This window comes from Sebastes fasciatus, chromosome 23 (genome assembly GCF_043250625.1).
Source record: "Sebastes fasciatus isolate fSebFas1 chromosome 23, fSebFas1.pri, whole genome shotgun sequence".
NCBI lineage: Eukaryota > Metazoa > Chordata > Actinopteri > Perciformes > Sebastidae > Sebastes > Sebastes fasciatus.
Window position 1 is genome coordinate 4,040,698 of NC_133817.1, and position 17,363 is coordinate 4,058,060.

Consider the following 17,363-nt stretch of genomic DNA (forward strand, 5'->3'; position numbering starts at 1 on the left):
AGGTTTGTTTGCTCAAAGGAAGGCCTCATATTTTGACAGTGGAGTGAAGTACTCTGCTGCCACGTCTCTTCACGTCTCGGTCATTCATGGGACAAAACCAACACGTTCTAACTCCCAACAAGTCAAATACAGATGCTTGCTCATTGGCCGTATGCTTCAGACTATGACACTCCAGGGCTGTTCTCATGCGCCGTTCGTAGCTATACCTTTGAGAAGTAATGCACTGTAAGCGTAAGGTGGAGATCGGGGTGGATAGGTGGATCAAAGAACACCAGACCTTTGCCCAGGAGATTAGTGTTCGTACCGAGTGTGGAACCTGAAGTCAACGTTGATTTATTCGTCACGTTATTTTAACCCAAACAACGATCTTTTCCTAAACCTAACTAAGTAGTTTTGTTGCCTAAAACAAAGTAACTTCGTTGCCTAAACCTAACCCAGTCAATCTTTTCCTAACTAAGTAGTTTTTTTGCCGAAGCCTAACTTAGTCAATCTTTTCCTAACCGAACTAAGTAGTTTTGTTGCCTAAAACAAAGTAGTTTTGTTGCCTAATCCTAACTAAATAGTTTTGTTGCTTAATCCTAAATACGTAGTTTTGTTGCCTAAACCCAACCAAGTTGTTTCCTGTGAAGACGGAAGTTTATTTTGAAAAGACTGTATGCATGTAACGTGCGGAGATTGACACGTGTTGCTGAACGTTCGTAGGAAAACACAAAGAAAATGAGGACTAACTTTTCATAAGATATCATACAAACCATTGTATGAGGATATGTTGGGCGCTCTTGGTACCCCTCTAGCGTCAGTTTTGGACTCAGGAACAGTGTGTCAAGTGTCCGCTTGTAGTTTCCTCTTTTCAAAATAAACGTCTGTGGTCTCCTGGTTGAAAGTCCTGTGTTTTCAGTCCAATTGTTCTGACTGTTTAATGATGACACAGGTGGGTTTACATTGTAGGTAGTTGAAAGCCTGTTGCGTCTCATACAGACCCTAAAGGGTGCGTCGGTATCAGACTCCGTCGGTATCAGACTCCGTCGGTATCAGACTCCGTCGGTATCAGACTCCGTCGGTGTCAGACTCCTGACCAAGCTGTGGTACTTGACGCATTGGGATTGAAACCCATATAAATCACACAAATAATTCTCGCCTTGTATTTTCAAACCCTTTGGGCCACAACTCCGCAGCAGCGAGCAGAGGGACTTGGCTTTGTCTGCATTTTAAATGTTTGGCTTCCAAAGCAGCTCAGCTCATCGGCAATGATTAATAAAGTATATTCTGGCTGCATAAAGCATCCCAGTTATGTGTCGCCTCAGCGTGAGTGATGAGCTTTGCCTCATTAGCTTTCCAGTGCCAAGAGGAATTAATAGATACAAAAAAAGTCTGTATTCATCCTGTCAACGTTGTGGAGTGGAGGAAAAAAAGCAGCTCTGACACAGAGGTGTCTGAGGCAAAACTCATAACTTTAGCTGGTATCGATTTTGGTCTGCTGGCTTAAAACGATTACGTGAGGGATTTTTTTTATTTATTTGGATTCCCCTGACTCATGGCCAGAGTTTGATTTCTGCCTTAAGCGAAAGAACATGATGCTACAAAAGCCAATCAGCTCTTTGCTGTTTTGGTTTTATACCCGTAGCCTTTATTAACCCCTGTGTTGATTCAGGTTCCAACCACCACGACAAGATCTGATCTCCATGTGGGTGTAAAATGAATTAATAAACACTGACAGCATTCAGAAAATAACCGCTTGGTTGACAGTAAAACAGATTGGAAAGAAAAACTAGAAGTCATCCCAAGACGTGCTCACGAAACAGCTTTATTTGTGAAGTCATCTGTGTTTTTGAAATACTGACTTAGGGATTTAAGGTGGCATGTATTTTCCAGTGGATATGTAGCATTTTGGAATAAAACCCTTCAATTATGGAGCTGTTCTCATACGCTCTAAAGCGCTAACGCCTGCTTTTCCAGTCCCGTCTTGAAGGGGGTTGTTTTCTGTCCCGTAGGAAGTGGTAATTAAGGTGTTGGCCCATTTGTATTTGACAGTTGCATCGGAGGGGGATAACACTTTCCAATTCCAGCCAGTCACTTGATATGTTCAGAGAGAGAGGCCCGACGTGCCCCAGCAGCACGCTTTCATAAGGCGAGGAGGGACGCGAGGAAATGAAGCTGCAAACATGCAGATGTAGCCGCTGTCTCATTCTGTGTCTCATTCTGTGTCAGTGGAAAGAGTGTTGAAATACGCTGAAGTACTGTAGAAAACGCTGCAACATGCTGCAACATTGCTGTAGAGATTTACCAAAAATGGGACTTTTCAAGTGCAATCAGAGAAAAAGATGAGTCACGTTTTTACAAAGGACACTCTTCCATGTGATCTTTTCTGTGCAGCTTTAAAAGTACAAAAGGACAGAGTTCACTACGGTCGTCTTTCAAAAGAAGAAGAAAGAAAAGAAGAAGAAAACCTTAAAAGATAAAAGTGCAAAAAAAACGAATTAAAGCCGAAACACAAACGGACAATTTTACATTTGCTCAAAAAAGTGCAAGCCGAAAATACTAAATTTCTTGTTACACATACACAATAAACGTAAAGCACCACACCAGTGATTTTGAATGTTTTAGCCAGTTTACTAAAATCACATTTACTTAACTTCATAGTTAAAGGTAGGGTCGACGATGTTGGAAAGCTATCAATATTTGAAAGTAGCATCGCCTCAGGAGCTCCGTCGGCGACGCGCTTTGAGTTCAGGCTGGTGCACGCCAAGGGTAGAGTATGAGCAGGGAGGCAGGGAGGCATCTGATTGATTCTTTCCAAGCGGACCGTGAGGCAGTGATTGGTAGACGTTTCTACAGGATTACAGCAGCTACAGATGACGGCTCTTTTCCGGTCCTTTTTCAGAGCTCATCAGTAACGGATCGATGTCGGGGTGTAAAGACCATTTCAACCAATATAATAGTGTCTACTGGAGAACATCGTCAACCCTGCCTTTTAAGCAACATTTTGGCGAGGAAAAACTGGCGTGGCTATTTTCAAAGGGTCCCTTGACCTCTAACCTCAAGATATGTTCTCTGCCAATATAGAGTCATTTCAATCTATCTTTAAAGACTTGTGTGCTGTACAGGATGGTAATGGATACAAGACAAGTTCATTCACTTGGTCTCCTCCTCTATCATGTCCCTCAGTCTCTACTACTCTTTCTTAAACTCATCAGTGATTATACAGGAGACTGTGGAGGACAGGTTGAGGCAGGGAGTGCGGTTATGCCTCGTGTCGACCAGCCGTGGCCCAAAAGCTCCCCTCCGCTCTGCTGCCTGTGTCAGTTGGAACGTGATATTTAGATTTGTGGTGTGGCTTTGTAAAACCAAGCATAGCTTAATTGAAACTGATTATCACAGCTCCCCCCCTCATTATTCTCCCATGCTTAGTGGCAAGTCCTCTTCCCCCACATGTGCCCTCCTGTCACTTCTCCGAATGTGCTCCCCTTTTCGCTTTAAGCGCTTCACGATTGGGGCGAAGTGCGCCTCATCAAAATGCCCTTTTCCAAATTGCTTTTAATGGCTCATGCGGATCCGTCTGATGCCAGCCCGCGTCGGAAAAATAAATGATGTCGGTTTCTCGAGAAGCTGTTGCAGGATGCCGCAAAGCCAAACCGCCCACCAAACTAGCAGTTAAACATGGCCAGAACCCTGCGGAACATTAATGCCCCAGCCGTCATCAACGCCTTCAATCATTACCCCCGCTTGTTTACGTCATTTTGGAGTTAAGGCCGACTGAAAACAAACAGCGGTTTTGCCTAAAAGCCTCTGGTTGGAGTTTCACTCGAAGGCTTATTGGAAGACGGTGATGCCTGTCCTTTAGAAAGACAGAGCTCTGTCTCCGACTAAAGAGATTTACTGTTTATGAGTTTACTCCTTTTTGTCTTTATCAGCTATTAAAGCAGCCTTCAAACGCACACGCTGCCTGTGGAGCAGATGCAGAAGTGCTCCATCAAGGCCTCCCAAGCTCTTTTGTCGTAAATATTTGAACCTAATTGAGAAGTCCCTCGATGGAAGTGGCTGTTATCATACAAATATTGTTGATTACATATCATCTGTGCCTGCAGGCTGCTTATTTTGGCACACGATTGCACTTTGAGAGCTCCTACACCCCACATCATCCCGATGCTCGCTCTAATTGAGACTGCAGTTAATGAGCGCTCGCAAACGCTGCTCGGCACATGTCTCTCTCCGACTTCTGAGAGTTAGTGTGGGATAATCAAACCAGCTAGCACCCGGGCACACACATGTGTGTAAGCGTCTGGTGTGGGAAGAGAATATGGAAGCCCACATGTGAGGGTTTCGCCTGCTGTGAGAATGCGTGCGGCGTTGGGGGGGAGTGGGAGGTTGTGTCAGGCAGATGGAGGAGCTCGGTGTCTGACTTCTTGTCCCACTGGGCTCCCTGTTGATACAACCAGTGTAAACATATCAGTCTGTGGTGAGAGAGCGACGGAGAGGGGAGCGCTTGTCTTCAGCAACTGCTTGACGTGCCCTTGAGCAAAGTGCTTAATTCACGGTGCAGCTGTTGCGAGGCCTGTAGTAGAGGATGTGGTTGTAACGGGCAGTCTGCACGACTGGTGCTGAGAAAGAGCATGTGTTGTCAGTGATCCGTCCTGTAAATTGGTTATAAAAATCAGTTAAAACTAGCTGGTCAACTACAATGGTCATTTTGCTGAGCAGACCGTGAACGTCTCATAATAATAACCGAATGGCACCTCCGTTAAATGGTAACATTACTAACTCTCCTCCTGCTGATTTCAACACAGATCAGTAAAATGTCTTTCTGGAATTAGTGTCCCTCAAATCTGCCATTAAACTCACATGGCATACTCCTCTCACTGCAGTACAAGTACAATGCACTGCTGCCACACAGCAAATTAAATGACAAAACACGTCGTTCGTCCGTGGCAGCCCTGTAGAACGACACATAAGAAGCCTTTTCTGATCCGACGCCTGTCAAATCAAATCACTGTTGACAAATAAATCAGTTTTGTGATGTAGACGTGCTTGTCATTTTCTCTGACATTTCTCATGCTGAGTGGGAGGAAACCGTGTCAAGTAATTTGACGTGATAGTGAAATAGTTGGGCGAAAAGGACTTCTCTGCATTTTCCAGCTGACTCGGCTTCATCGGGTTCTTCTCAGATCAAATACTGCAAACTTCACAGGGCAAAAACTGGAGCAAACAGGTTGATATAACAGACTTTATTATACTAATACCACCCATGTTTTCTGGCTTTCAGTGGCTAATTCTCTCACATCATTAAGCCACGGAGGACAATGGAGCTGAGCTCAGTGGGAGTAAGAGAAGAATCAGCGAGTATCTAAATGGTCTGGGTGCAGATGTGACTCATTATCCTGGTTCTATAAAGTCTCCCTCTCACTAATACAGAGACTCTGAGTGAGAGAGCATTTTAAAAAGAGATGGAGGAGAGTAGTTACAGCTCATGAATCATCACTGCCCCGCTGGACGTCTGGCTGAGCCGCCCCGGCCTGCCCTTTGTGTTGCCTTGGCACACTGCGCTGACGCGGAGCGCTCCGACCTTTGACCTTGTTATAAAAGACCTCCTGAGGAAGGGGGGGGTTTTGGCGGCCGGCCACCATGCTAACGAAGCCACCCGTTAGCCGCCACCGCCAATGAATGCAAAAAAAAATCCCCCTAATAACTGCGACCTCAGTGGGCCTTTGTGAAACTGATACCCGTCTGCAGAGGTGACGGTTGTTGACTGTGCTGTGAAAGGCCTCGAGTGGGCCCCGCTGACCCACACGACCTGTGCAAATGTGTGTGTCTACGGTGGTGGATGTGGATTTACTGTACATATGTGTGACTTGCTGAGGCAGGCGTGTAGGTGGCGGCACATCTCGGTCAGTATGCCACGCAGCCGGCTCCCAGGGTCAAGCGGGGGTCGGGAAATAACCACACAATGACGTGCTTTATGGGTAGTAACGCAGATCGCTCCCCGTCCTCCGAGCCCTCTGCCCCGAGACATTTAGGCTCATTGAATGTTCGTCACATTCCTGCTGCGTCTGTCCTTTGTGCTGACTGTCTGCTGTCTCGTCTCCTCCGCAGATCGAGAATGTGGACGCCTGCCTCAGCTTCCTGGACGCCAGAGGAGTGAATGTACAAGGGCTCTCAGCAGAAGGTAAGAAGAGCGAACGAGAGGCCCCGATGAAAAGTCTTGATGATCCCTGTTTGTATTTCTAATTTCTCGACCTGGAAAATTCATTTGGCTCCAGCGCCACCCAACCTTTCTGCGGGTAGCTTTCCATTTCTTCACAGCACCAAATCTCTCTCTATTTCCAAGACATGCTATTATACTTCACAGCAATGGAATTTACCACGTCGGTATCATGACAGGGCGCAACAGTTTCTCCATCTCCAGCTTTCTACTATGGCAGCGTAGGCAATCATTAGGGCATCAAAGTGGATTGTGGGAGGATAAAAAACTCCAGCGAGGGATTGGCCTGCCGACCATCAGGGTATATACAGTACACGGCTTATACGACTGCAGCGGCGCTCTGTGCTGAGTGACTGCTCGCCAAATTGAATGATAAGCTAAAAATTGTCTCACAAGGCCAGGGCTGAAATTACACTTAAGTTCCAAACTATCTGTTAGGATTTTTGTTTTACACTTGATTTGGACTCCGCAGTAGGAACCCAAGATTACCTCAAAGTTCCTAAATGAATCCAACTGCAGTCAGTTTTTTCACTGCATGCAAAGAGCTCATGTACTGTTAAGTGTTAACTATGGTCAATTTAGCTTAGTATTTTTCAACCTGGACCCTATTTTCCCATGTGTTTGTGTCTAACTGACTAATGGGGACAACAATTTCTGAAATTGGCCAAGTATCAAGGGATGAAGCTGTAATCGGCAGCCTTGAAACAAGCTGCGAGGGCAAGTGAGCAGCGTCAATGTAACGTTACGTTTACTAAAAGTGCTTGTTTTTGCCACTGACAGGCTCAGATTGTTATTATAAGTGTCTGAGAACAATGACTTCAAAGACCTCATCCACATTGTTAACATTCAGACATTTAAAATCTTTTAGACAACACTAAGCTTTGCTTTCTGTACTCCCAACACAACAAACTGCCCGGCTGGCACTCACGTTTCCACTATGGATGTATTCCACTATTCCACCGTTGTCTTCCAGCAACACGTCACCTTGCCAGATTTCAGAGCGAGACTTCTCCATGAGTGAGAGACTCTTTCCATAATGTCAGACACATAACATAACAATCAGAGCCTGTCACGGCAAAAACAAGCACTTTCAGTGTACGTAAATGAAGGTGGCAGCTTGCCCCAATAGGATTACATTGCAGCCCGTGGGTCTACAGCGATCTCCCTCAATACTGGACCAATTTCAGATATTGTTGTCACTATTAGTCAGTTAGACATAAAAACATGTGAAAATAGGGTCCAGGTTGGAAAATACCAAGGTTACCCTTTAAAGCTCAGTGTATTAACTATCATTTCTGGTTGTTCTCCAACACAACAAACTCTACCTGGTCCTCCTCCCTCCAACTCTCACTCACGTTTCCACCGTTGTCTTTTGGCAACAAGTCACCTCTCGCAAGATTTAAGAATGACACTTCTCCTTGAGTGAGACTCTTTCCATAATGTCAGAAGACACTTATAAAAACAATCAGAGCCTGTCATGGCAAAAACAGGCACTTTTAGTGTACGTAAATGAAGGTGCCAGCTTGCCCCAATGGGATTACATTGCAGCTTGTGAGCTCAATACTCGACCAATTTCAGAAATTGTTGTCCCTATTAGTCAGAGTTAGACCCAAAACACATGGGGTAAATAGGGTCCAGGTTGAAAAATACTGAAGTTACCCTTTAAGAGGTCGGAGAAATTTCACCTAATCTCTCAGTATATCTGAAAAATTCACCAGACGGGGACAAAATGTGGGCGAAAAAATGCTGCTTTTCTGGAGCTTTAACATCTTTCAACCCTGAGAAATGGGGAACTTATTTAGGACCTCAGACCCCATGTTGTTCCTGCTCCCCTTTAAACATTAAAGAGCTGTGTGCCCTTGACCTCTCCAGTAGCAGAAATAGTGTGAGAACCTGACACACTGACCGACAGCTCTACATTATGGCCCCCCCCACTACAGCACTAAAAACAGCAAAGTGACTCGCTAGGCCTGGCATTTCTAAAGTGGGCCTGTAAATATATGGGCTATTGGGTTACTATGTCCATCACTGTTGCCGCCGCGTTTCATCACTCCACTTCCATCTTTCTCTTCCTCGCTCCCTGCCTTTTTATTCTCTCACTCCATGTGCTGCATTGTGTTTGTGACGGCTATGTTTGCCCTCTCACATCTTAATTGAATCAGGGCTTTCCACGTTCTGTTGGCTGGCGCATGCACTCTTTATTATCTTTTTACAAGGCGTGGGTTTAAAAAACAAAGTGGAAGGTTTGATTTATTTATTTATTTATTTTTCCTGAGAGAGCCTTCTTATTCTAACAACCTCTCTAGAAGTCCCCTTGCATCTCTCTGGTGGGAGGCTGTAAACCCAAGGTTCCGGAAAAACTCATCATGTTGAGGAGTGTTATAGTTTCCTCTCAGACGTTTCCGCTGAGGGAGGTTAAAGGCCGTAATGAGAACATAACGCTACGGACAAGTTGTCCTTGTGAACCTGTTTAACCCCTCATCCTACAAGGACTACCGACTGGGCACCTCAAGAATAAACTACTGTAAGGAAACAACCATCATAGCAAAATGTTAACTTATTCCTGATAGATAGACCTGTGTATTGGCAAGAATCTGGCGATACGATATGTATCATGATGCACGGGTAAATTCAATATATTGCGATACTATATGCAATATGTTGCGATTTTTTGTCTGTAAAGGGGAGACTCGTAGGGACCCCTTTGAAAATGGCCAGTTTTCCTCGCCAATATTTAGCTTAACTTTGGAGCGTTATTTAACCTCCTTCGCGACATGCAAGTATGACATGGTTGGTACTGATGGATTCCTTAGGTTTTCTAGTTAATGCGTTAAAGAACTTTAATTTGCATTAGCCGCGTAATTATCGTGTTAACTTTGACATCCTTAGTATTTATGAAATTTGTTTTTGCTTCAGAAATGTTGATATTCAACGTATCCCATGGTTTGCAGAAATGTACAATGCCAACAGAGAAAATCTCCAGCGCTAGACTCTTTGAAAAAAGCTCCACCAACTCAAACCCACACTTGACCCCTTAACACCAAAAAAAAAAAGGTTTTACTACTTGAAATGTGATAATTATCCACAGGAAGTTCAGTCTACTGTTACCAACCTTAAAAAAGCAGGTGTAAAGCTCCCAAACACACATTTCCTGCAGTTGATAATGGCTTACAGTGAGGGGTCCTTACAGCAGGTCATTAAAGCCTCTTTCTACTGCAGATGAGGCCATAGCAGAGCAGCCTCTTATAGTGCTAGCGGGCAACCTATAGAACGACCTGCTCACCACATTAAAGTCCCTCCTGCTTGATCTCAGTGGGTGTCTGGTTTCATTAGGTCACTTTACTGGGTCAGCAAGGGGTACACATTTAGTCTCTGACCAGAAGGTGAGGCCCGGGGCGAGGGTAAGGCTTTAAGTTAAAGGGTGACTTTGGTATTTTTCAACCTGGACCATATTTTCCCATGTGTTTGTGTCTGAGTGACTAATGGAGACAGCAATTTCAGAAATTGGTCCAGTATTGAGGGAGAGCGCTGTAGACTGCACCGGCTAACGGGCTGCAGTCCAATTGGGGCAAGCTGGCACCGACTGTGCTTGCCCCATTGGGATTACATTGCAGCCTGTGAGCTCAATACTCGACCAATTTCCGAAATCGTTGTCCCTTTTAGTCAGTTAGACCCAAAACACATGGGAAAATAGGGTCCAGGTTGAAAAATACTGAAGTTACCCTTTAAGAAGTAGGAGAAATCTCCCCTAATCTCTCAGTATATCTGAAAAATCCGCTTTAACACGTTTCAAGTCACTTAGACACAAAAACATGGTAAAATAGGGTCCAGGTTGAAAAAAATACCAAAGGTACCCTTTAAAGTAGTGTATTAATTATCTTTTCTGGCTGAAAAAAAAAATGTCTGACTGTGTAATAAGCTCAAAACAGTGGAACAATAGTTGTTTGAAAACGTAATTGGGAATTAAATGGAAGCCAAACATGGGAATTAAAACCAAATTTACACAGAGAAGCCGAGGGCAGCAGCGGAAGCAAAGACATAACCAGCTGTGGAGTTGTAAAAGAGAGACCATGGCTGTATTGTCTGGGGATTAAACCAAAAAAAGAGGCTGATTAAGTAGGTAAAGACAGAATATATAGTCCTTAAATGCTCTCACAGCATGTGTCCTCTTCTTCCTATTACCCAGCCGTGCTAGAACCTCTCCTTCACCTCCAAAGTCCTCTGTGACTCATGAAATAACTAACCTCGCCAAATAATAATAAAAAGGAAAGATTGAATGAAACCACGTCAACCACTTAAAAGGCCTCCAGAAGCAAAGGCCCATTTTCACTGAGCGCGGGCCAAAGCAGAAACACTTGTCTGCTGCTCCAGAGCGGTAAGAGCCCTCCTTCTGCTTTCAGGGGATGAAAGCTGACAAAAATGTCTAATGGGAACTTTAAGCAATCGGAATCCAGCTATTCTTTTCTCGATCACAACTTCCCCCAAAACTCTCAGAAAGTTGAAAAAAGGTGTAACAGAAAAGAGAGAAACAAGGAGTTTTCAGCAAACACAATTATGGAGCTTTGGCCAGACCACAAGCTGAACTACAGACACTTTGATGGTCGAGCAGAAAATATCTGAAGTGCTAGTATCTCTCTCCTACATCACCGTGGAAGAAAAAGCCAGTATGGGGCACTCTTGCACAGCAGCAGCTTGTCAAAGTTTCCTTTTCATGCATAAATCCTGCATAAGTCCTATTTTGCAACTGCAGATAATTCTCCTCGAAACATTGTGCAGCAACACCAAAATAATTACAAGATAAGCATTTGGCGGAGATTAACCCTGTTCATATGCAGCTACTTTGCGATACTATATGATATGCATTGAAGTGAACATTTAATAAACTAAAACACCAGGGATCTGGACAATTATTATAATATATTAACGTAAGAAAAACATACAATTAATATGCTCTCCTCAAAGCCACCAGACTCCGTTGGCAGAAACAGTAATTTTACCTCGCTGATTATCAAAACGCACTTCATTCAACCTCGACAGAAACAAAATAAAACTCATCGAAACCATCTTGGTTCATCTTTCAACCGTTCCTACAATCACCAACTTTGTTTTGGTCGAAATAAAATATTAATTCACCGAGTTATATGTGAAAAGAAACAGCCGTTATGCCGCCAGACTCCATTGGCAGAAACAGTAAATTTTACCTCACTGATCGTTGTAAAACACGCTTCATTCAAACTCGACAGAACGCTGTTCCACTGTTCCAACAATCGGCAACTCTGGTTTGAGAGTTTGAAAGAGAGACTGAATAAGTAACGGATATAAAGACAACCTGGGTTGACTTATTTCACAGTTTGTGGGTTGGTAGGCACTCCAGATACCCAGATGTATGTGCACAAGCACTGAAAAAGTTTGACTCAGGGACATCAAGACAGGGCTTGGAGATCAGATCACCTTGATCTTGTCAGTTGATGCTGTGCTTTCGTGGTGCATAATGCCGAACAATTGTTCAAACAAATGATCATCAAGCAGTGATCCTGGAGCTCCGGGGTCCCGGCACAGAAGCCGAATTGCCTGGTTAGTAGTGTAAGCTTGGTGCAAGCCTACACCTTGCCAAAGTTTCCTTGAGTGAGATACTCAAATGCAACTTCCCTTTTGGGATCGGTGAAGTATTATTATTCATTTCTGTTACCATTTGCCACCAGTTTCAGTCCACAGTGGCTCTTTGGTGCGGCTGAATCTGCAACACGTCTCTCCCTGAAGCACAGCAAACGCTGCTGCTCCGACTCTCTAAGGCCCGGTATAAATTACTGCCTCTGGGTGTTAGAAAATGAAGAAAAAAAACACCCCCAAGAGATTAATCTTCCCCAACTTTCACAGTCTCCAAACAGCGCTCTGTAGCCATGGATGGCTGAGGGGGAGAATGTCTGAGCCCTCACCAAATTGAAAAATGGAGTAAAAAAGCCCTGCGTCAGCCGCCGCTATCCTTCCCCGTGCCTCTGTGTGTGCCAGCTCTCGCTGAGGGTTTGATCTGAAAAGTCCATTTCACAAATGGGTGCGTTAGCCACAGTGATCAATTCTTCCGCCTCTGTGAGTGCTGAATCCCATCCCGGGCTGTGTGTGTGTGGAGGAGTCCGCGGGAGATGCATTTGTTTGAGTTTTGTCTGTTGAGGATAAGATGAACACCCCAGACAAAGTTGCTCATTGATTAGGAGTTTGTTTCCAGCTCAGCATATTGAAACGGTGACTTTATCTGCAGGGCTGCAGTTTCTGGGAGATCAAAACCAGGAATATGAGCTCTTTAAATCTCATACATTACTCTTACGTTGCGCTACTGTTTTCTGGCTTATTTCATTGTAGTTGTCAAGTAGGTCCCCAGTATTATCTTTTTCTTTGTATGTTATCCTTTTATATGGTTACTGCTTTCGCCTCACAGCAAGAAAGTCCCAGGTTCGATCCCTAATCTTGGCATGGCCTCTCTGTGTGGAGTTGGTTGTAGCGGACTCGTTTTGAAGCTAGAGTGAAGATACTGGTATCATATAAAACTACAAAACCAAAGGAATCCATTGGTACCAACCGTGTCATACTAGCTTGTTGCAAAGGAGGTTAAATAACGCTCCAAACTTTTGCTAAATTTTGGCGAGGAAAAACTGGCATGGCCATTTTCAAAAGGGGTCTCTTGACCTCTGACCTCCAGATATGTGAATGAAATTGGGTTCTCTGGGTACCCACGAGTCTCCCCTTTACACACATGCACACTTTATGATCATCACATGCAGTTTGGGGCAAGTCATAGTCAAGTCAGCACACTGACACACTGACAGCTGTTGTTGCCATGTTATGATTTGAGCATATTCTTTATGCTAAATGCAGTACCTGTGAGGGTTTCTGGACAATATCTCTCATTGTTTTGTGTTAATTGATTTCCAATAATAAATACATACATACATTTGCATAAAGTAGCATATTTGCCCACTCCCATGTTGATAAGAGTATTAAATACTCCCTTTAAGGAACATTTTGAACAGATGGAAAATGTGCGATTAATTATATCAGTTGACAGCCCTAATAATATCACCTTCATCAATACACTGAAATGTGTCACTTCTGCCATCGCCCCACCACTGAACCTGTAAATACACTATCAGTTCCTCATTTCACGGCAGAAGCAGAACTGTAATTGAACTTCCTGTTTTGTATTTTGGCCTCAGACTTGCCCTCAACACCAGCCAGTTAAACACGCTGATGCTTCACTAAATGAACCAGCTGTGTGTGTTAGCAGATGCTTTAGTCTGGATCTATGACAACTGGTTCTGCTTGTGTTGCCGTGGCTTAAATTATTCCTCTACAGAGTAAGTGTTACCTCGTGCTGAATACAGATTAAATGTTATAACTCTGCATATTATATACAGTGCATCAATATTTCCTGCAGTTAAAGCCAGTGTATAATTACTCTTATAAAAGTTGTACGCTTGCTGTGCAACAGCTGCACTTGAGCTCCATCCCCAAGTGGCTTCTTTTTTTTTTTAAAGTCAACATATGTTCACTTTACAGTGTTTGAAAGTTACAATAAATGGTGGGGAGAGCATCCTGGGACACCGCTTTGGTTCTAGACAAATTAAAAACAAAAGTTATACTGTTTTCAATTGCAAAAAATGGCTTTATTCCAAGAAAATGCATCTGTTCTACTGGATCAGGGATCAGCAACCTGTGTCTCTTCAGCTCCTCTCCAGTGGCTCACTGTGGATTTTTAAAAATGGAAATGAATAACTGTTTTTTGTTTACATTTTCATTTTTATTTATCATTGTTGTAGGTCTATGGTACGACGGTACGACGGAGTATTAGGGCCACATTGAGGAAAAAAAATAAATCTGAGATTTCGAGATTGAAGTCATAATATAACGAGAATAAAGGGACAAGTTTAAGAAAAAAAAGTCGCAGTATTATGAGAATAAAGTCATAATATTATAAAGTAGTAATTTTATGTGTTATTTTCCTTTTTTCTCTTAAAGTTCTAACTTCGTTATGATTTTATTCTCGTAACATTACGACTTTTTTTCTCGTTAAGTTATGACTTTATTCTCGTTATATTACGTCTTTTTTTCTCGTCAAGTTATGACTTTATTCTGGAAATCTCTGATTTTTTTCCCCTCAATGTGGCCCTAATACTCACTACAAAAACGTAGTATATTTGCACTTTGGCCCTCACTGCATTAGACTTATATACTATATACTTAGATTATAAACTGTGTTACCTTCATCATAATGCTCAAATGTTTTGCGGCTCCAGACAGATTTCTTTTTTTTGCCTAAAATGTCTCTTTTGATAGTAAAGGTTGTTGACCCCTGTACTGGAGGGTAGACGGTAAAGGTCCCTGTACACAGTAGTAATGCATGTATTCAGGATCTGTTCATACGATGGCACCAAAGCATAAAGCAGACGCTGACATTTCCTTCTCACTTTGTTCCTCCAGAGATCAGGAATGGCAACCTAAAGAGCATCCTGGGCCTCTTCTTCATCCTGTCGCGCTACAAGCAGCAGCAGCAGCAGCAGCAGCAGTACTACCAGTCCCTGGTGGAGCTCAGCCAGCAGACCAGCAGCACCGCACCGTCCGCCAGCAGCCTCAAGACGCAAGACATGCAGTCCAGGTAGGTTACGCTCCAGATATTCAGCAGTTTGGTGTCGGTCTCATTTTGGGGTCAGATTTTCAGCCCAGAGGTCACAGAAGCAAACTGATGTCACTGGTTTGAATTAGTGGAGCAATTATTTTTTAGGATCTATGCTGGAATAGAGGTTGACTGATTTATGGCTGCTTAATTAGGTCCAGTTAGAGCTTTTGTAAACAGGAATTTGTTGGATATGACCGCCTCTCAGTGTGAAATGAATAACAGCCTTCATGGGGAATGTTTCTCATTAGGGCTCTTGCTGCGTCAGCTCTGTGAGGAACGTTTTGACTGGGAAGAGCGACAGCAAGCTACATTAGATTTACATTTTGAACGCCGTCCTAGCCTCAGAATGGAGAGGAAATATACTCATTCACTCTCTGGTTCAGAGATGAATTAGAAGATTTATACGACTCTCATATCTGTGTGTTAAATATGAAGCTACAGCCTGTTAGCTTAGCATAAAGACTGCAAGCAGGGGGGAAACGATTAGCCTGGCTGTGTCTGAAGATGACAAAATCCACCTGTGGGTTGTGTTGCATTGTGGGTAATGTAGGTGCCAGGTTTTGACAAAGAAGAATGTGTTTCCATCCACCTGTTTCTATGCACAATTTGCACATAAAAAAATATACGTTGAATATGTTTCATAAATATAGGGCTATCAAAACTAACGCGATAATAACGCGTGAACTTAAATTAGTTTTAACGTCACTAATTTCTTTCACGCAGCTTTTGACTTTTAATTCCTAGTAGGCCTCCGTCGGTCCGGGTTTGACCATGGTTGGTGCATCCTACGAGTCCGGCTGTCTGGAACAGCGTCTCTTGTGACTGAGAAGCCCTATGCAAGAGTGGCAGTCTCAATCACAGAGGTCGCATCTGTGAGAGGTTTCTAGTCGGCCGGCGTTGCTGCGTTCTTTCCCACGGGCCCTCTCGTCTGCCGCTGCGTCCGTCAGTTTTTGCTCCCCTGTCATGAGATGTTGGTGCAAGGTGCTTCTCCACCTTGTGCAGCTTGTTGCAAAGGAGGCTAAATAACGCTCCAAATGTACGCTAAATCCACCACCCCTCACACCCACCCTTTGTGGAGTTTCTCGCTCTTTATGCTCGTTATTACACCACGTAACTTTCAATAACGGTTGCTCCGCATATTACGTTACTTGCTGTGCACGTCCCTCATTGTAATATGCCATATGAATGCACATCAACGTATTAGTGATTTACAGAAATGTGCAGTACAATGCCAGCAGTTTTTCAACTTCTCCACCGTGACAATGTTACAGGAGTGCAATACTAAATCTGTGACTCATCTTGGAATACTGAAAGAATTTCCATTACAGGAGAACTCTTTTTTTAAGGGATGGCGAGTTCTTCTGAGTTTAGTAGTTGTAGGTTTTTACAATATGAAGAAGTTTATGAGGTGCTTTATGATATGAAGACATGCATTGCACAGTAGAGGTGTTGGCATAGAGGCAGCCAGGCAGTGAAACGGCAGTAAAAGCAAAGCAGGCCTGACCCCGTGTGATGTAAATAGACGGAGCAGGCCTCAGAAGAGCATCTAAAGGAAGGCCTGACATGCCACACATGAGCAGCATTCCCCTCTGACCTGATCGAGTTACTGCACGGCCGCTCCGTTTGGCACTGCAGTGTGTGTGTGTGAGTGTGTGTGTGTGCATAGAATCAGTGCAACAGGAGCAGTTAGTCTCAGCACTTGAGGAGAGGGGCATATGGGTAAGTCGATATCGTCGAGCGCTTTAGCCCCGCTCTGTTTGGGCGAGTTAGGAGGCGGTAGCGATGGGGTCAGTGTATCGAGTGTGTGTATGGGAAGTTATTAGCGGCACAGCTGCCTCTCATTTCTCTCGCCTCCCCCCCTCCACCCACAACAGGTGGAGAACGCTCTCACACACACCGAACAGTTAAGTTTGAACACACACATACTGACAATAGAAGTTCAGCATCACAACATACAAGGAAGTGTCTAATAACAAGTTGGTTAGTTGCTATTTGAGGTTGATGAGATATTCTCCACCGATAAGACGGAGAATTCATGGAGGAAGGTCTTCTATAAGTGGTTCAGTCAAATAGACCCCCTTTCCCTCGTTGTCCACGAGTCACCAGTAATGTCTCACTCCCCTGGGCTGATAAGTTAATCAGAAGGCTGCAGTGGAGGTCAGAGGATGGAGCCCGTGTCTGTCAGCGATAAAGTAAGCCGTTAATCGGTGAGCTTTTGGGGGAAAGTTTGGGCCATTCAGCCTCTCTCTCTCTCCGTGGCTCGAGAAGATGGGATTGGTGTGGAGAATGAATTTTATCATTTCCACACATACTGTATTGTGTGAAGAGCAGCCTGGAGGTATCGAGTGATTTGGCCTCGTGTCACTTAGGTTGGGAAAAGTGTGATGAGTTCGGGCCCTGACTGTCCAGCTGGACTGGAGAGTGTGTGTGGTGGAGGCAGATGATGATGAGTGTGTGAGTTAAACATCAGAGTGTTGCATCCCAAAGTTCTGGATAACA

General features: G+C 43.9%; 1 protein-coding gene across 14 annotated transcripts in view; it reads left to right on the forward strand.

Annotated features, from left to right (window-relative positions):
* The window catches only part of nav3 (neuron navigator 3), a 470,935-nt gene that overhangs the window by 324,755 nt on the left and 128,817 nt on the right, over window positions 1-17,363 (forward strand). For 13 of the 14 annotated variants that reach the window (XM_074626295.1, XM_074626296.1, XM_074626298.1 and 10 more), the window contains 2 exons: window positions 6,088-6,160; window positions 14,669-14,843. In XM_074626295.1, the coding sequence (XP_074482396.1) occupies window positions 6,088-6,160; window positions 14,669-14,843 (248 nt within the window). Of the gene's footprint in view, window positions 1-6,087; window positions 6,161-13,413; window positions 13,546-14,668; window positions 14,844-17,363 lie in introns of those variants that run through there. The other variant, XM_074626301.1, reaches the window with a different exon arrangement.